The sequence below is a fragment of the Mus caroli genome, chromosome 7 (assembly GCF_900094665.2).
Source record: "Mus caroli chromosome 7, CAROLI_EIJ_v1.1, whole genome shotgun sequence".
Lineage (NCBI taxonomy): Eukaryota > Metazoa > Chordata > Mammalia > Rodentia > Muridae > Mus > Mus caroli.
The window spans coordinates 99,778,138-99,798,145 of record NC_034576.1 but is presented as its reverse complement, the minus strand read 5'-3'; the positions used below and the strand labels follow the sequence as shown (position 1 = coordinate 99,798,145).

Sequence of the window (20,008 nt, the reverse complement as noted above, 5' to 3'; positions counted from 1 at the left end):
CAGAGACACTGAAACTTATAGAGGAGAAAGTGGGGAAAAGCCTTGAAGATATGGGCACGGGAGAAAAATTCCTGAATAGAACAGCAATGGCTTGTGCTGTAAGATCTAGAATCGACAAATGAGACCTCATAAAATTGCAAAGCTTCTGTAAGGCAAAAGACACCGTCANTAAAACAAAAAGGCCACCAACAGATTGGGAAAGGATCTTTACCTATCCTAAATCAGATAGGGGACTACTATCCAATATATATAAAGAACTCAAGAAGGTGGACTCCAGAAAATCAAATAACCCCATTAAAAAATGGGCTCAGAGCTAAAGTTTCCATTCTTTGTAACTGTCACAAAAGTCATCTCCAGCCCTTCAATAGAACTCTTCCTGGATTATGCTAATTTTAGGTGAAAAGTCTGAACAAAATCCCACCAATTCCCAAACAGGAAAATCCACCAATTCCTGAGTTTATTCAGAAACCCATCAATCCCTGGGCTCCCTCAAATTCAGAACTTGAAGTCCTACTAATCCTCACTCTGGAAATCTCTGCCCTGGAAAGCTCCACCATGAAGAAATCCTATGTAAGTCATGTCTGCTCATTTCCCTGCTGTCCTCTCCCAGGAACTGAGGCAGCCACCTCTATATTTGGCCCTCCCTTTTATGAGATTGCTATCTGGTGTGACTCTCTTATTAGAAGGAGCCAAGGAGCAATGAAGTAAAGAAGAAGCAAAGAAGCTTCTGCGCTCCTGAGGTCAGCGGAGGGGGGGGGGGTGTTACCCTCCCCTGGGAGCTACAACACTAGAGCAGTTACATTGTAGCACTCCAGCTTAGCCAAGAATATCCCCTCAGGGCTGCATTGCCTCTGCTCCCCAAGTTCGGAGGCTTCCTCTCAGAGCTGTGTGGTTCCTGTGCTCCTGAGTCCCGGCATGCCCTTCTATTGGCACATTGTCCTACCTCAGAGCTAGGTGGTTCCTGGGCTCCCAAGTCCTAGGATACCTTTCCATCCAAGTAGGAAGGCCAACAAATATGAACCTATTTTAGGAATATATTACCAGTTTGTATTGAAACAGGGTTCTTTCTGTGGCCTAGGCTGATTTTCAACTCATGGTCTCTTGTCACTGACTGCTGGACTGCATATATGCCACCATTTATAGAAGCCAGTTTTTATTTGTATTTTTCCTTATTGTGAATGTATATATGTGACAAACTACAAATCTATGCTAAGTAAAGTATGAGAATGTTCTTTCAAAAATGGAAATGGTGGTAAATTCCTATAATCCCCATACCCGGGAAAGGCAGAAGGTTCAAGAGTTCTGTCAAGACTATATAGTGATTTTCAGACCAATCTGGAGTACATTATGAAACCATGACTTTTCTTTTAGATTTATTTTTATTACTTTAAGTTTGTGGTGTCGGGGGAGGTGTGTGTGTGTAGCACATAGATATATGCATGTGAGTGCAGGTACCCATTGATGTAGAGATTTTGGGTCCCATTAGAGTTGGAGTAATAGACATATGTGAGCAATCTAAAAAAGGTAGCTGAGAACCAAAGCTGGGTCCTCTGCAAGACCAGTAAGCGATCTTAGCCACCGAGCCATCTTTTCAGTCCCAAAATAACTTTTTTGTTATTTTTCTTGTGTAGCAGTATAGTATATATTGGTATTAGCTTAAATATGTTTCATTCTATAGACGTGATGAAGACTGAATGAAAACATTTGTAATGTTTTATTTGAAAATTGGATAATGATTCCCTAATAGCTATAGAGCACAATATAAATAAAACATGGCATTCCAAGTTCTATAATCTGATGTAAATGTACCCTTTCTCTTGCGTTCCGAATACTAGATTTCTGTGCTTTTAAGTCATTTCTTCTGAACATGCTCCATCCTAAACATCTCATTACTAGAATGTAACTCTCAATATTTTATTTAGCCTTTCTATATCTCAATTTTCTTATCTCTGAAATATATTTAATGAGCAAATGTACGCTTTTCTTAGCATAGCATCCAGCTACCTTGTGGTCAAGCAGTATTGTCTGTTTCTTGAGGATGAGTCTCAAAAGTGGTGAACTGGTCAAAGGCACAAAGTTCAGTTAGCATCAGACATAGGATAAAATCCTCAACTTTCTTACCTGGAGGATAGGAGCTGGCTATGGGACTAAGAAATAGTCCCCCACCCTGACTAATACTGACAGATCAGTGAGCAAGCGTCTTGTCTAACATCCCTATAAACTTATTTCTCACTCTTCTTCCTTTCCCTGTTTTGGTATGCTACTAAAAGACAAAAGAAATGTATTTGAATACATTTAACCACATTAAGCAAATTAAATGGATTTACCATTCAAGATCCTTCCATGTATTTTATGTACAAAATACATTATTAGTCCCCAAACACCTAATATTTAGCTTGTGATTCCACTTTTCCTCCCATGTCAGCTACATTCTTCTCAGTCAGCATGCTGCATCAGTCTTACAAAATGTATTCTCTTGTGAAGTTCTTCCTTCTCTTTTGCTAGTCCAACTTTTTACTGGTCCTTCTATATCTAGTTCACACTACATCTATCAAAACCTTCTCTGATCATCCTATTCATTAACTCTTATGGTTCTTATGTCAACATTATAGCACTTTCTCAGTGGCTCTCTGTTTGTTAACCATTAATTGATTCTCGTCTAGGCTCTTGAAGACCAAGGACCATATATATAACTTACATATCCAGTGAGAGGCATTTTGATTGCAATAGAGTCTTATTTTCTTAGTGCTCCTCTGCTGGGCCAGTTTTCCAAAATAAAGTTTCTCTGGATTCCCAAAAGAGAAGATTAATACATAATGGTCCTTCCAAAAAACATCAACTATTTAAGTCTGTGTTTTTTGCAGAGTCTTCCATACAAAGTTAAGTCACTATGCATGGAAAATTATTCATTTTTCTTTTTCAAAGTCAATTGTAATCACAAGTCTCTTTGGACTTAGCCATAATAAAGTCTATTTCCCTAAATGCTCACAGCACTGAAAAGTTGTTCTCCCAACTCTAATATATTCTCTGAAGGTTTGGGGATAAAAAATACTTTTTTATGTTTATGAATAATATGAACCTTCAAAAGGGTCAACTCTGTAAGAAAACAAATTTGATTTCAGAGTTAAACATACCATATGACCTAGAAACTCTACTTTAGGCATATGAGCAAGAGAACTGAACATATATCCATCCAAAAACTAACACAACGAATGGTCCTAGTGATATTATTCATAATAGGAAAGGAAAGAAAAGAACCCAAATGCTCATCAACTGATGAGAATGAATAAACAAAGGATGATACGTATATCAGGTTGATATATAATAGGACATTATTCAGTCATAAAAAGGATCATCTTGAGAGCAAGAGTTTGAGATCAGCCTGAACATAAAGGGGAAAGAAAGCTAAAACTTTGGAGTTTGGACATCTCTCCCTTCCAAAGCCTTACAGTCACCACTGTTACCTGTTTAGTTTGACTTTCAATTATAATACTTTTTATCCCTCACAATGTCAACCCAATGTTGTTACTTTCAAATAGGCATTTCAGGTATTTGTTAACTAATACTTGCATTGTTGTTTTTCAGGATGGTCTAAATCCTTTTATACGTTTTATCACACAAATTCAACAGTTCAAAGTAAGCATTTTTAGATGTACATTTTACATTAACAACACATACACCAAACAAAAACTATGCTCTATGGTATAAATCTCAACAACCACAACTCCAGTTAATAGAAAACTTAGAGACAGAAGTTCATACAAATAAGGAAATACCAAATATCTTCCTTCTTGTTTTAAAAAGCAGTTGTAAAACATCTTACACATTAGCAAGCTGAAAACAGTGATTGCTATTAGTCAAGTCCAATTTAAACAGCTATCTTAGGTGGTCTCATAAAAGGATTCATTTCCAGAACACCATGACATTTGTATCTCCATTTTTTTTCTATCCATAAAAGATTTTAGTTAAAAGGTAGGCAAAGTCATATGAACCTTTGAACAATATATATCCCAAGTCCTATTCCTCACGCAGGATAAAACTAAATCAATGTTTATATTTAAAAATATATTTTTTGTAGCTGGGTATAGTGCTGTACAACTTTAATCTCAACACTCAGGAGAAAGAGGCAGATGTATCCCTATGAGTTCAAGACCAGCCTGGTCTATATAGTGAGTTCCAGGTCAGACAAGGCTACATAGTGAGAACCTATCGCAAAAGAATTGAAAAAAAAATTACAGCAGGCTATTATGTCACACACCTCTAATCCCATCACTCAGGATCACCTGCAGGAGCACATGGGTCTCTGAATTTAGGACTAGTCAGGTCAGCAATACATAGTGAGATTTTTGTCTCAAAAATTTATTTGGTTTTGTTTGTCTGTAGAGGACTGAGTGCAATCCTCATCATGCATGTGGTGTTCAGAGGGCATTTCACATGTGAAAGTCAGTTCTTTCTATCCTATAGGTCATAGAGACTGAATTCAGGTTGTCAGATTTGGTGGCAAGAACCTTTACCTCTGCATGGGTATATACATATGTGCATGCATGCACTCACACATACATGTGTGTATATGTATATGCATAAGTATATATGCATGTGTGTGTATGTGTGTGTGTATGAATAATTTTTGTGACTTTTACTATGTAGCCATGGCTGTCCTGAAACTCACTATATAGACTAGACTGACCTCAAACTCACAAGAGATCTGCCCGACTCTGCTTCCTGAATACAAGGATTAAAGACAAGTACTATCATAGCTGGCTCCATGGTTTATATTTTTAAACATTATCAGGTCATTTGGAAATCTTTTCATAAGTAATGAGATAGAAAACTGGGTTTTGCCTGAGTTTTCATGTAAATCATCCATGTATCCATTAAATAATCATGTCAAATTTGTCAACATCTTTAAACCAGAATAGTAATCATATACCTGTAGAGAAGAGAATTAACAATGAATAAATTAATAATAATTAATAAATCCTAAGGGTCTAGGATTTATTCCTTAAAGAGTTCTTATGATGCCCTTACATCCTCCTGTACATGCTCTTCAAGCTCCTGCCTGGTGCTGGGGTCATTAAAACCTGGTTTGATGGAAGGAAGTTTGTCTATAACCTTGATATAACGTATCAACATTTCTGAAAGATTTCCTAACTTGTGTCTTGGTGTACTCCATTCCTCAATTATCTCCCTACTTTTAGGTGGGCTTGAGTTAGAAAAGGGCATATGATCTAGAAGCTCTGGCTATGGGAAGAGGAAGGGACAGAGGGTTTATGATCTAGAAACCCTACAAGGGGAAGCCAGAGGGAAGTCTGACCCTTCTAACTCTGTTGGGGAATGAAGAGAACAGAGCCACAGAACAAAGACATGTGAGCACACACACACACATGCGTTTCTGGTGACTACTGTTCATTTTGTGAGAACATACAACACAGGAGCAAGTACTTGAATATAGCAGAAGGAAGAAGCCAAAGACGAGCTTAGTCTGCCACAAACTCTACACAAGCCCAAGTACAACAGGCTTGTAGCATCTAGATGTTGCTTAGAGGTGAATGGCTTAGTATAGGTCTCAGGTAGAACAAAGGATTCTCAGGATGTACAGACTCTGAAACAAATACCAACACCTCTTCCACTGTGGGTTCCTATATAGCATGCCCAAAGACAAAAAGTATTCATTATAACTCAGCAGATAACTCCAAGGCACATTCTAGATTAGACAAAAAAGTAGAAAATGCTACATATGGGTATCATACATATATCACATAGATACTTTCTTCTCCTACTTGCAAAAACATCAGCAAGCAATCTCTTTCAGAAGTCAGAATTATATACTAAGCAGTAATGTTTTGCCAGACATTGTCCTCAGCTGATAAGATCTGGACACAGATAGTAGAAACTCTTGTCCTAATCAAGGAAGATTATAGATGGAGAGAGGGAAGCAGACATACTCTGAAAGATGAGGTTTTTACTCAAAGAACACTTAATTATGAGGTTTAACTTTGAAAACCATCAAAGGAGACCATACTTAACAATAATTATCATTGTGAGAGGTTCTTTTTTTAAAGGCCACAAATTGGGGGACTACACACGGCCCAGCAGTAAGAGCATGGGCTGCTCTTCCAGAGAACCCAAGCTTTATTCCCACGTCAGGTGTACAGACACCACCTGTAACTCCAGCTCCAGGAGATCTAATGCCCTCTTCTGGCCTCTGCAAGTACCCACATATTTTGAGGGATGTGTGTGCATACACACCCATAAAAGTAGAGGTCACAAATTAGGCCAGCAAAATGATTCAAGAGGTAAAAGGCACTTGCTGCCAAGCCAGATAATGAGTCCAATTCTTGGGACCCACATGATGAAAAGAGAAATCTGACTCCTGAAAGCTGTCCCCGAAATTCACATGGACACCGTGGCAGGTGTAGGGCCTAACAACCAATATACAATAGATAAAATTTTAATAACATCTAATGAATAAGTACATACTACAAATACTTTACATTTCATCTATTAAGAAATTCAAGTCTGTGTTTCTTTTCCTCAATTAAAAGGGATTTGCGAGTCATTCAACCAATAAATGGTGGCAAAAGTAACACACAACTTCTAAGGCCAGGTCATTTAAAATGAAGTCTTGACATAAAGACACTTGCTCTTGAAGCTCCAAGCCACCATGTAGGGAAGTCTGTCTACTTTGAGTGTTTTGAGGAAGCCCAGGCTGCACGTAGAAGACATGCACAAGTGTATGAGTTAACAGACCCTGCTTATCAGCACTTCTGAGTGGCAGGTATGTGAATGAAGAAGACACTTTAAGATGATTCTATCTCCTATCTGTTAAGTCATTCCAAGCCACTTGCTTTCATAGCTTAGGCCCTTGAGGCTAGAAAACACAAATAAATTCTTGCTGTGCTATCTGAATTCTTAACCACAGAACCTATGTACAAAATAAAAAGTGTTGTTTTATGCCACTGAGTTTTGAACATGCTTTTTGTATGACCAAAGATTCATTATGAAGTAGCTAGGATAAAACTGATAAAACAAAAAGAAAAAAATTGTATTTTCTTCTTCCTATTCTGCAAAATGGAAATAATACTAACTTTAGTCAGTTATTTGAATAGCTATCACTCAAAGTAATGTATATGTGAGTCACACTGTTTTCCTTAGAACTGGCTAGAGTAGGGTAGATTTCAACAGTAGATTTTGAATAGTCCAGCATGGAAAGTAAGCTGTGTGGACTGCGCACAAGGCATCTGTCTGTTCATGGAGGAAATCTACCCTACTCTAGCTGTTTTGCAGATGTGAGGGATAGATTTGTTTTATTTATTTTTCCTACCCCTCTGCCTGGTTTCTCACTTTGGAGAAGGTGAGCAGTTTCTTTGATATTTCTTCCCCATGTCCTTCTGGACTCTAGCTGTTCTGGTGTGAGGTATGGGTATAGGGGGAAGGAGGAAGGACAAACAACTGCTGACTGCTTTACATTTTCCTGAATAGATTTCCCAATTGCCTAACAAGCCTCGATGTGTTGCTGAAGGATGAGTTTCTTCACTGTGTGGTCTTCAGAACTTAAAGAACTGTATTCAGCTCTCTCCTTCTCTGGCAAGCCATTTTCTGCTCTCCTCTAGTACCCTGAGCCCTCCTGGGTAGAAAACTGGCAAGAGCCCACTAGACTCTTCAAACTTCTATCTATACTAATGGTGGGGGTGGGGGTGGGGGTGGGGCAGGGCTAGCATTCCTGTCCCTACTTGTTCCACTTCCCTTTTGTCCTGATTGGATAATGCAGATCTGAAAGCTTCCTGCCTAAACATATTCACCAGGCATTGCCCCTCTCCTTTCCTCTTTTCTTTTCCCCACTATATCAAGGAGCCCAAAATTTCCTTGTGGGAAAAGGCTAATATTCAGGGACACATGTCATGACTGAGTTAGAAGAGCTCATACTATAACTTCTTTAAAAGACTTAGAACTATGTCAGCCCTGCTTTCTGATTGTTCTCTTTACCTTGTGGGATCTTACCTCTAGTATTTAGCTGTGCTTTCTATTTACCTTTTGTGGGGTAACTGGGGAAATCATATTCAGCATTCTCTTACATAATTGCTTTATAGGTCACTGTGATGTTGATATGGTATCAGGCATATTGTAAATACTATAAATGGTAACTTATAATTATTGCAGTGCCAAATTTATGTCGTTCTTCTGTTCTTGAACACTTAGGTATTTTACTATATATTATTATATTATATTACTTCTTTGACTTTTGGCTAAGGTCTACTTTATTTTTTTGTTCATTTACTTATTTTGCTAGCAAGTTGAATTTGGAACTTCACTCATGCTAAGCACATGCTCTACCTATGCACTGACCTATGACCCACAGACCTATTATAAATAATATTATGATCCTTTAAATTTTTTCTAGAGTTAGGATGAATTCCTATAAATAAAATTTCTAATTGCAGGGTATAGTTATTAATAAGGCATTTGATGCATTATAACAAATATATTTTTTCAGAAAAGATAGGTAGAGTTTTGGTTTCCATGATTCCTCTTTGATGCTGACATAATTTTTAAAATACTTAACAATTTCATCTAGATTTCTCTGATTGCTGCTGAACTTGAATATATTTTCATGTATTATCAACTCATATTTTAAAGGAATTGATTGTTCAAATGTTAGATACTCTGTGATATAAATAGATAATGTAGTTAAGAAATGACTTGGGTGATTGTAGACAAGAAAACTTAAAATAACCTGAAGTACATGGTTATAAAATCCCATCACTCAGATGGTCAATAGGAGGATCAGAGTTCAAAGACATCCTCATACACTCATCAAATTAAACGTTATCTGGAATACATATGACCCTATATCAAAAAGAGAAAAGAAAAAACTTGAGCAGAAACTCTCCTGCAGCTCAGTAGGAGTAAGTGAATAATGTGCCTATTAATTTAGTGGTTTTCTTTTGAAGGCTTTTCAATTGTAATTCTGTAGATTTCCCTCATGTGACATTTTGATTGCAATTCATTTGAGACCTACCTCAAATGTCTCCCACTTCTGATTTTTTTTTTTCCCTTGAAGGAGATGCCTTCCCACCAGACCTGGCATCCCTGTGTGCAGCTCGTAAGATACTACAATGTGACTGTGGCTTTAGGTGTTTGGTAGGTTTGGTAGTAAGCTTTTTACCCATTGAGCCATCTCACCAGCCCCTTCCAGTTCTTTCTTATTGAAGGAAATGTAATTAACCCTAATGTAATGTTCATTCATAACTTTAAAGAATAAAGGACTGTGCTGTGGAAACTATCCTAGCTCCAACTCTCGAAGTTGGAAGGATGCTAATTTCTTTCCATGAAATTTCCCATGTGAACTATAGTTATAGCATGCTACATATATAAAATAGTGGTTCATCAGCTTGGTGAAAGTCTTAGTCAAGTGTCACCTATATGGCATATACATTGCATATGATGGTAATTAACTGAAAACACATAAATGTCTAACTGGGGAGTCTGTACATAATATATGATATCTTCACTAAGATAAGAATCTTAAGAGTTATATATGCTTCTAGCATTTGTTTTATAATATTTAAGCAATAAAATGTTAAAAGGAGACCATACCCAATCTCATTTGATTTCAGAAGCTAAGCAGGGTTGGGCTGAGATGGGAAGTCCCCTGGGAATAGCATGTGCTATAAGCTTAAAGAAAGAAAGAAAGAAAGAAAGAAAGAAAGAAAGAAAGAAAGAAAGAAAGAAAGAGAAAGAAAGAGTAAAGGAACAGATGAAACAAAAGTGATGCCTTGATAATATATGATACCATATAAATCTTTAATCATTTCAGAATTTTCTTTTTCTATATCATAAAAATTTCTAATAATTCGAATTGGACAAATATTATGCAGAAGTAAATGCACCTATTTATAATTACAGTTTATGAGGGAGAAATATAACAAAATACTACCTTCTTGATAGTTGATTAACACGTAAAAACCAACTGTGCAATCAACATGATAACAATTATGTTAATTTCCATAGTGGGTTTCTATATAGCACTTTTCATAAACAAAAATCAAGATCCTTTAAGGAACTTGTTAATACTATATCTTGATCAAGATATGTACAAAACCTAGAAGACCTTGTCATATCATATAGCAAAGAAACCATTATACTAAAAGTATCATGAGAGAAACCAACTTGAATAGGGTGCCACAGGCTAAGGACAGTATAATCTGAGCTTCAAGAAGAACAACAAATACTATAGGTTCAAATGTGTTGATTATATTTAATCCTGTGTGCTCACAGTTATTTAAAAAAAAACACACTAAGAACCAGATTATAGTACACGCCTGTAGTTCCATTTGCTCAGGAGGGTAGGGTAGGAAGCAGCTTTTATACTAAGTTCAAGACCAGTCTCGGTAATACATATAGATACTAATTTTAAAAATATCATAACTGATCTGCTTGAAGAGTAATATAGAATCAATTCACTGTTTTTATGTGTTATGTACATGTATGTACAAGAGCTCATGGGGATCAAGGACAATATCAGATGTCATTTCTCAGGAGATGTCATTTCTCTGTGATGTATTACCTGGAATTTGGGGCACACATATTAGGCTAGGCTGCTTGGCCAGTGAGTGCCATAGATCTTCCTGTTTCTACATTTCCTGCAACAGGAATACAAGCATGTGCCACCACACCTAGCTTTGTGTGGGTTCTGGGATGGAACTCAGATCTTTAAGCTTTAATGGAAAAATATTCCATTAACTAAGATATCTCCCAAGCTCCTTACCCTCACTATCCCAACAACCTGTAAATCAGTAAAAGCCGAAAGCATAAAACTGAGAGTACAGTAGTTATAATAAATTAATGACAATGATGGGTAGCTCCTAGCCTTGCAATGTTGTCCAACAAATGGTACCATACCTATACCCTATGCTAAACAAGACATTACATTGTCTGTAAAAGTGCAAGAAGAAGCTGGGCGTGGTGGCGCACGCCTTTAATCCCAGCACTCGGGAGGCAGAGGCAGGTGGATTTCTGAGTCAGGTCAGCCTGGTCTACAAAGTGACTGCCAGGACAGCCAGGGCTACACAGAGAAACCCTGTCTCGAAAAAACAAAAAAAAAAAAAAACAAAAACAAAAACAAAAACAAAAACAAAAGTGCAAGAAGAAACTGACTGCCCAGTGTAAGGTAAAAATGTGTTTTAGAAGTAAGTCCAGCAAAAGGCCCACTTTGGGGAAACTTTAAGAGGCTCTCTAAGCTGAGTTTGAAGCTTTACTACATCTAGCAGTACCACTACTAGTAGTTTGAATGAGAAATGCTCCCCATAGCTCAGATATTTGAACACTTGAGTTCCAGTTGGTGGTGCTGTTTGTGGAGGATATGGAGCCTTTAGGAAGTGCATATGAACTTGTATCTTGAGGGACACTGGGCTTCCAGTTCACTCCCTATTTCCTGGTGAGTAGATGAAATGTGAATAGCTAGCTTCCTGCTCCAGCCATTATGGACTCAAACACTCTAGAACTATAAGCCAAAATAAACTTTCTTTCCTAAGTTGCTTTTCATTATGATATTTTATGAAAGCAACTAAAACTAATACACCACTGCCTAAAAGTTTTTTAATTTAGACCAATGTCAAATGTGGGTTCTTACATGCATTCCCATGTTCCCATCACATATATATTTCTCAAAGTCATAGTTTCAGGCATATCCCTGCAATTTAATTTCCATTCCCTGAAATTGAAAGACCTTTGAGATGTTTCTTCCAAGAATATCCAACTCCTTAGTACACAATTCTAGCTTCAGAATTATACTTAGTAGTACAATATAATTGTAGTCTGGCCCCAGAATGAAATGGATGCAAAAACACCCATGCTCAAGTTCAGATTACCTAATGAAGGGTTGAATAAGTATAAATTTGCATCATCCTGTTCTGCCACCTCCTCCAACACTAAATACTTCAATACATCTCTGTGCTTGACATAGTGCTCAGATTTCTTTTCCACATTATCCCAGTAAATTTGAAAACTCGGTGGAATAAGAAGCATCATTCAAGTTTACAAGTAGTAAAGTAGGAAGCAGAGAAGGAAGTAATCCAATCAAGGATCCAATGACCCTTGAAACACTGAGGCAGGTCTTCTGAAGATGAACCCTCTCAGCATGCACTGATAGTCACATTGAAAAACTGGTTAATCTATGAGGCCACTGTGTAAGAGGGATGCTTTTCACCAGTGAATGTCATCCTACCATCTAGGACCTTTTATAAAACATCCCTCCTCAGCTCTACATTCACCTGTCAAAGCTCTTTCTGCTTTCTTCTATGGTCTTGACCCCTCCTTTATAGATGGATTTACCATTTCTATTGTCATATTCATGGCCTGTGTCATCCTACACACTATATTTCTTTTTAGCCCATAAACTTCTGAGTCCAACTCAGGTCCTCTTCTGTCTCAAAACTCTTGTCATCTTCTATACCTAGAGCTCTTTGCCTTTATACAGTTTGTTTCCTGAATCATGTAACTCCATATAAGGGCAGTACCCTGCTTTTCATGTGCATTTCTTGTCTCCCTAGTCTGAAAATTCATTGGAGGCTGAGATAAGTACTGATTTATTTCTTCAGGAAGGGAAAGGATGTAATATATTCTCTATTTACAGTTGTCAAAATTAATTTGGATGCTGGTAGAGGCCTACCTTACACTTCTGCACATTTTGCTGTAGCACCAAGTTATCATATTCTATTTTTTTCTTGCAATATAGAGACAGACCAACCAGAGATAGAAAGCAATGCCAAAGAAGTTTCATTCATTAAAGGAACAGATGTGATTTCTAGATGTGTGTAAACTCACTACCTCTGGTTCTCAGATGTGGATGAGTTAAGCTATGGAGAATCCATTCTGTCTTTTCTCTTGAATTACAAATAAGGTGAAGTAATACTAGCAATACCCCTAACCCCTACCAAATGAAAATTCAAAAAATAGTTTTGTTATTATTTTATGTGTATAGGTGCTTTGTCTGCATGTATGTTTGTGTACCTTGTATATGCCTGGTGTGCACAGAGCCCAGAAGAGGGTATCAAATCCCTTGGAAATGGGATTACAGATGGTTGTGAGTCACCAAGTGGGTGCTGGAAATTGAACACATAAGCTATCTCTTCAGCATAAAAGAAGTTCTGTTTTTTTTTAATTATGCTAAAGTACACAGACTATAAAATCTACCATCTTGACCACTTTAGGTGTTAGGTAATAAATGAAATGCCCTGAGCTAGCATTAAGGACATTCACAGTGTTGTGTCACCATTACTATCATCCATATTCAGAACTCTTTCAGTTTATATCACTGAGCTTTGAATTCACTCTACAATAGTTTCTTACAGTCTCTATTCTCAGACCTTCCTAATGACCAATCTTTCTATCAATAGTCTAGATAAGTTATGAAAATAGTCTTGGGGAGCAGGGCGGGGGGGATATAGGGAACTTTCGGGATAGCACTTGAAATGTAAATGAAGAAAATATCTAATAAAAAAGAAAATAGTCATATAATTGTTATTTGTGAGTAGATTATTCATCATAATACCCCCGAAGTTCATATATTTTATAGCATATCCATGTGTCAATATTTTTAAGGCTATTATTCTTTTGTATGCAAAAGCCACATTTTTCTTATCTATTCATTTACTGCTGAATATGTGGACTACTGCTACATGAGGAAATATGATATAATGTTGATGACAACAAGCTCAGGAGATTCAAGGGCAACATCGACTACACAGTACATTCAAGACTATCATGGGCTGCATGAGCTCCTAATCTCTTAAATAAAATATAATAAAGCTCAGGGGACTAGAGTGATGGCTTATCAGTTAAGAGGACCTATGTTTAGTTCTACTTTTCATGGTGATTTACAATCATCTAGAACTCCAGTTCTAGGGGCTCCAATGTCCACTTATGGTATCCGCAAGCCCTAGACACATGTATGCAAAACAATTATACATGTGAAGCTCAGGAGAATGTCCTAAGTTAAAGTAATTTTTTTCCCTTTGGAGACAGTGTCTTGCTATATAGTCCTAGGCTGGCGTCAAACACTCCATATAACTCTGGCTATCCTCAAACTCCTAATGCTCCCACTGTACCATTCAAAGTGCTAAGATTATACACATGACCCACCATGCCTTGTCTAATTGGCATTTGTAGACTATTTTACTTCTTGATAGTAGAATAAACATCATTTCAAGTACCCAAAGAAATAAAGGAAGAAAATAATATTTTTGGTTATAAAATAAATCTCAACAAACATAAAATAATTTTTATTATACAGAATGTATTTTATTCCCAAATGGAGCCAACCAAAAAATTGGGAACAGAGAAATAACAAGAAAATCTTTAAATATTTAGAAACAAAGCAACATACATCTAAATAATCAAAGAAAGTCTCAAGTGAAGTTAAAAAAATACATTGAACTAAATGAAAATACAACTGATTAAAATTTTAGAACAGTCTTCAAAGGGGGTTTATAGCACTAAATGATATATTAGAGGGAAAGTCTCAAATCAGTAATTTAAGCTCCCACATTAAAACATAAACTTAGAAAAATAATATAAACCAAATGCTACTAGAAAAAAGTTATAATAAAGAACTGAAAACAAATGAGACTGTCAACAGAAAGGCAATAGATAAAAATCAGTAAAATAAATATATGGTCCTTTATAAATATCAGTAAGGTAGGCATGGTGGCACCCTTTAGTCCTGGCCCCTGATGGGTTGATCATGCTGCAGTGCCAGGCCACACATCCAAGATTATATGAATAACATAAATTAGGTTTGATGGGTTTGGGGGAGAATAGGACAGAACGTTGGGCGGGTAGGGAAAGGGCTGGATATGGGAAGAGATGGGCAAAGAGCGAATATGATCAAAATACATTGTACAAAATTCTCAAAGAACTAATTTAAAAATTACCAAAAATGGAAAGAATTGTCTTAGCAGGCAGGAGAGAATGGGAACCAAAGTACAGGTAGTAGAATTAGCTCTGACAGTGGGTCACCTTATCTACTCTAAGAAGAGGAAAAAAGGAAGAGAATCATAAACACTGAGTAAATTTGGAATATTGACTAGGATTTGTGCAGATGGCCATACCCTGATCGATTTTCTTTATGATAGAAGGTAAAGTCATCAGCAAACCGTGAAGGGATGAGTTGGTTAACTAATCCAAAGCCTGTAATACACATATTTAACAATGATAATAAAAGAACAGTTAACTGCTTCCTTCAGCAATTCATTAGACCCAATACAACTTTCTTCAAATAAACCACCAGGGGGCAGTGCTGTAACCAATCTTCTTTCCCCTCAAATCCTTAACACTATGAAATTATAATAAATTATAATGCATTGTATGTTGTAAATTTTTAATCCACAAAAGTCCTGCTTAACATTTAAATGCATGTATTTGTGTGATCTCATGCATGTATGGACTCACATACATACCTGGGAATGAGGCTGTTTCTTTTGTTAACCTCTCAGTGCAACCACATCACGCACCAAGGGTAATACTCAATATATTCCTTTTCCTTCCTACCCAATGTCTTTAGTACATACAACAAATATTTTCTAGATCAGTTGTTATTTCATATGTCTAATCAGTTATAAAATCCAATGAGAAAAAAAAATCCCTAAAAACAAAACCCAGTTGCTGGATGTGGTGGCATGGGCCTTCAAAAACAGCACTTGAGAGGCAGAATCAGGAGATCACCTCAAATTGAAGGCTAGCTTGGGCTACACAGTGATGTCCAGACCATCTGGACTGCTGAGTGAAACCCTATCACAAAACAAACCAATTTCCTGACAACATAGCTTTTCCCAAGTTGTGTTTTTCCCCTACTACCTACCTACCTTTCCCCACAAATTAGGGAGTTATGTTTTCAAAATAGCCTTTAACTATCATGCATTTAATATGCTACTTTCCCCCTTATCTCTGATACTTGATACATCCTTAAAATAAAGAAATGCTCATCTACAATACCACATGACTATTATGTATATCAGTCACAACAGCTATTTAGGGGTTATGCATGTACCAATCAGGCTGGGAAATACCTCTAAGTTTGAGTCTAATTAATTTGGGCTTCTAAGAAACCAAGGGCAGAGATCTAACCTAAAACAGTTGGCAGAGATTTATAAAGGAAAAAGTAAATATAAGGTTTGAGATTCAGAGACAGACCTTTTGCCAAGAACCCAAAAGACCTACATTCAATCCTCTGTGTGTGTGTGTGTGTGTGTGTGTGTGTGTGTAAAAGCCAACTGTTTACTCCAGAAATGTAGTGGATGTAGAAGGAGGCTGTACTGGAAGCATAAGTTATTTTGATTGGCTGTTTCAAGTAGGAGGGCTGAACTTCTTTCTACAGTGGGTGAGGCTTCCAGGCACACCAAGCTGTTACTTGAAGTGTCAGATGCCTTAGGGGCTGGAGCCAAAGGGAATGTGTGTGAGAGGGAGGCTGAGGTCACCAGAGGACCCAAGACTGCTAAGGAGTTTAAATGCGTAAAATCTGTGTTTAACACAAGCCTCCAAACTTGGCTTATTCTGAGCTAACTCTGTTCTAAAAGATACTCAAGAGCTAGGTCATAAAGAGAGTCTTCGTAAGTCTGTATCTTCATCCAGTCCTGAGTCAAAGTAGCAACAGTATCCACTTTTTTTTTTTACAAGCTATTTCAAAAACAAAGTTCCAAAGATCTCTAAAGTTCCAAAGATTTCTGTTTGTTTTCTCAAATTCAAGGATGACCTGAACTTCTAATCCTCCTTCCCCCTCCTCCTTGGAATCCTGGGATTACAACCTTGTGCCACCCAGCACTTGTTTATGATGTACTAGGATAAAACCCAGGACATCTTGTATGCTAAGCAAACGTTCTATCAACTATGCTACATTCCTTTCTAATCTGAAATCTTTATTTTTTTAAGCTGGACACTATTTCAGCAGCAGGTCATGTAGTCTGGTTTGGCCTTGAGCTCACTAAGCAGTCCAGGATGATCTTGAACGCCTGCCACTCCTGCCTCCATCTTCCAGATACTGGATGCATGCTCATGCCTGTAGGCATGAACCACCACCACCCCACACACAAAGTCGCCCCCCACAATTTTCTTAACTATTATTGTGCATATGAGAGACTGTGTGAGTGCACGAAACACCACAGTGTGAGTGTGTAGGTCAGAACTCTTCTTCCATCTTTATATGGGTTCCAGGGGATCAAATTTAAGTCAACAGGCTTGAGGGACAGTGCTTTTACCCATTAAGCCATCTTGAAGTTGTGTGCCTCCATGATGTGTGTGTGTGTGTGTGTGTGTGTGTGTTGTTTGGTATGCAAATGAGAGACAGGGTCTCAAGTAGCAAGCTAGGCTGGTTTTGAACCTCTGATCCTCCTGTCTCTCGTTTCCCAAGTGTAAGTTCTGCCAGTTCAAGCCTAGGCTACAGCAACAGGCAACAGAACAAAACAAAACAAAAGAAAAAGCTCCTAGTAATTAAAATATTTTACTCATATCAACCCCCCCAAAAATGAGCTTTCAAGCTTAAACACCCCTACTATATTACTGTATGCCAAATCTCTGTCCACTTTCAAAAGGCATGCACTAAATCCTTAGATTCCCTGCCCTTCCCCCTTCACCCCTTCCCAGCAAGCAAGTGACCTAAGTCAGAGAGAGCCTGGTTTCATTGACACACTTGCACTCCCCAACAACACTTCCTTTGAAAAACAGAATGTCACTTCCTCAGTCCAGAGGCCAGAAGTCCCTTGATTCTGATCTGGGGAGTAGAGACAGGAAACTCTGGTAAGCTTCTGTCCCCCATGGCCAGCCACTAGTGCAGCTGACAGAGGGCAGGGTCTGTTGGGAGCTCCCTTGATGCACTGCAGCTGGAAGCGACCGCTCACTTCCAGGCTGTGGGAGTTATTTCTCAGAGTCCAGCACTCCCAGGCAGCAGAACAAGGACGATTCTTGGCAAGTGAAGAGCGAGAAGATGGGAGGACCTGCACTCCTTTAACGGACTTTCCGTTTCTAAACTCCTCAGACTACCCCAATCTCGGATCCTGGCACCATTTTGTTCTCTGACCTCGCTAAACAAGAAGTGGGTGCCCCGACCCCAATTGCCAGTTTCTCACGTAGAGGGGACGGCCCGTCCCAGCAATTTCAGTACACACAGCCAGCTCGCATCACCTAGCAATTCAGAACCACATCTTCAGACCCCAGACATCAGACGACACAAAACTCTGGCCAGTTATTGAGGACCAAACTGCAGTGTCACCCCGTGGGGCGGAGGACCGCGGTGTTTGTGTGTGTGTGTGGGGGGGGGGGATATGTGAGAGACATTCGGAATAATGGGAAAGAAGGGGGACAAACAAATGAGTCACTTAATACAAGCGCTGCACATGCCGCTGACGCTGCCCGTGATGTAGTGGCCGCAGACTGGAAGGAAGCAAGGCGGCCACCGGGGAGGGGCGGACAGAGAAAGGGACCGGGAGAGGGGCGCGGCGCCTCGCCCTTTGTGGGCCCGGGGCCGCGCGGCCCCTCAGCCTACCCTCCCGCTCGGGGCGACTCGGCCCCTTCGGCCCCGGGCGTTTTACTCTCCGGGTCGCCCGGAACAATCGCTCCAAACTTCGGCTCGGCGAGCGAGGAGTTCCCGGGCAGGCAGGCGGCAGCCGCAGCCCCGACCTGCGCCCCGCCCCTCGGCGGCGCACCTGTGACAGGTGTGAGGCGCCCCACTCGCGCCCGCCGCTCTCGCCCTCGGAGGCCGCGGGGCCCCGGCTCGCCGCGCCCGGCCTCTCTCAGCGCCCCCACCTCCGAGGCCGCGGGACAGCCCCCGGCCTCCCGGCCGCCCTCCCGCCGGGCCGCGCCCGCTCGCCCGCTCGCCTCACTCACATAGCGCCTCAACTTCTTCTCGGGAGGCGATTTCCTCAGCCAGCCGGTACACACCACGTCGTCGCCGCCGCCGCCGCTCATGTCGCCGGCTAAACTGGAGCCCGCCGCCGGCTCGCGCGGACAAGGGCGCGGGCGCGGGCTGCTGGGTCAGCCGGCTGCCGGTGCGCAGCTCGCGGGGGAGGGGAGGGGCCGGGCAGCCCCGGGGCGAGGACGAGGCAGTGAGGCGCGCGGGCCCGGCTGCCTGCGCGCGCTCGAGTCGTGTCCCCCCCCCCCCCGCCCTCTGGCCGCGCGCGCGCGCACACACACACACGCGCGCGCGCACACACAGCCCCACCAGGGCGCCTCAGCAGGCGGGCGCTCGCCACGCCCACAGCCCCGCGCGGTCCCCGAGGGCAGCCGGCGCAGAGGCCAGTTAGCTTGGACCCCACAGGCCCGGAGGCCGTGAGACGAGCTGTCGCCAGCCGCTGCGCCCTCAGGGTCTTGGTGGCGGTTGTTGTTGGTTTTTTTTTCCCCCTCTAAGCCTGGAGCTGCAGGCGGGGTCGTGAAGACCTCTGGGTGGTGCCGGTGCTAGGGTGAGGGAAGGCCAGAGGCTGCCCACCCTAGGTCGAACGTTGAGCCTATGCTCAACCCCTCCTCCGCAGCGTCGTGGAAGAGTAGGACAGAGATCCAAGGACTGCTCCGGTTTCCTGTCCATTCCCACAGTTTCAGGTTTCAGTAAGTCCGATTCTGGCTGAAATGAGTGTCCTGCTTCACTGTAAGTTAACTCTCACATCTCTAGGCCAGAGAAGCAGCAAACAGACCTACTGTGTGCTGGGAGCTTACTGCATTCACCTTCCACAGCGATTATCTTCACTACCTTACAAATTGGATAGGTCATAATTATACCCATTTTACAGATAGCCTGAAGTCACACAGCTGACACAATGCAGTCCTTTCTAATCCAGGTGTTTTGGGAGGAGGGGAGGGGAATCTTTTCTCCTGTTTTTTTTTTTTTTTTTTTTTTTTTTATTACGTATTTTCCTCAATTACATTTCCAAATCAAAGGGTGCTGGGGGGACTAGACCTTATTGCTGAGAAACAAAGTCCAGCTGGCGCTCTCCCATAGTGCCTCTGGGAAAACTGAATCCAGTAA

General features: G+C 40.3%; 1 protein-coding gene across 1 annotated transcript in view; it reads right to left on the bottom strand.

The window, feature by feature from the left end:
* Gab2 (GRB2 associated binding protein 2) overlaps positions 1–19,094 on the bottom strand; it is a 193,390-nt gene extending 174,296 nt beyond the window's left edge. The window contains exon 1 of the mRNA XM_021168220.2: positions 18,877–19,094. Within this exon, the coding sequence (XP_021023879.1) occupies positions 18,877–18,957 (81 nt within the window). The 5' untranslated portion in view covers positions 18,958–19,094. The remainder of the gene's footprint in view (positions 1–18,876) is intronic.
* Between the last annotated feature and the right edge of the window lie 914 nt (positions 19,095–20,008).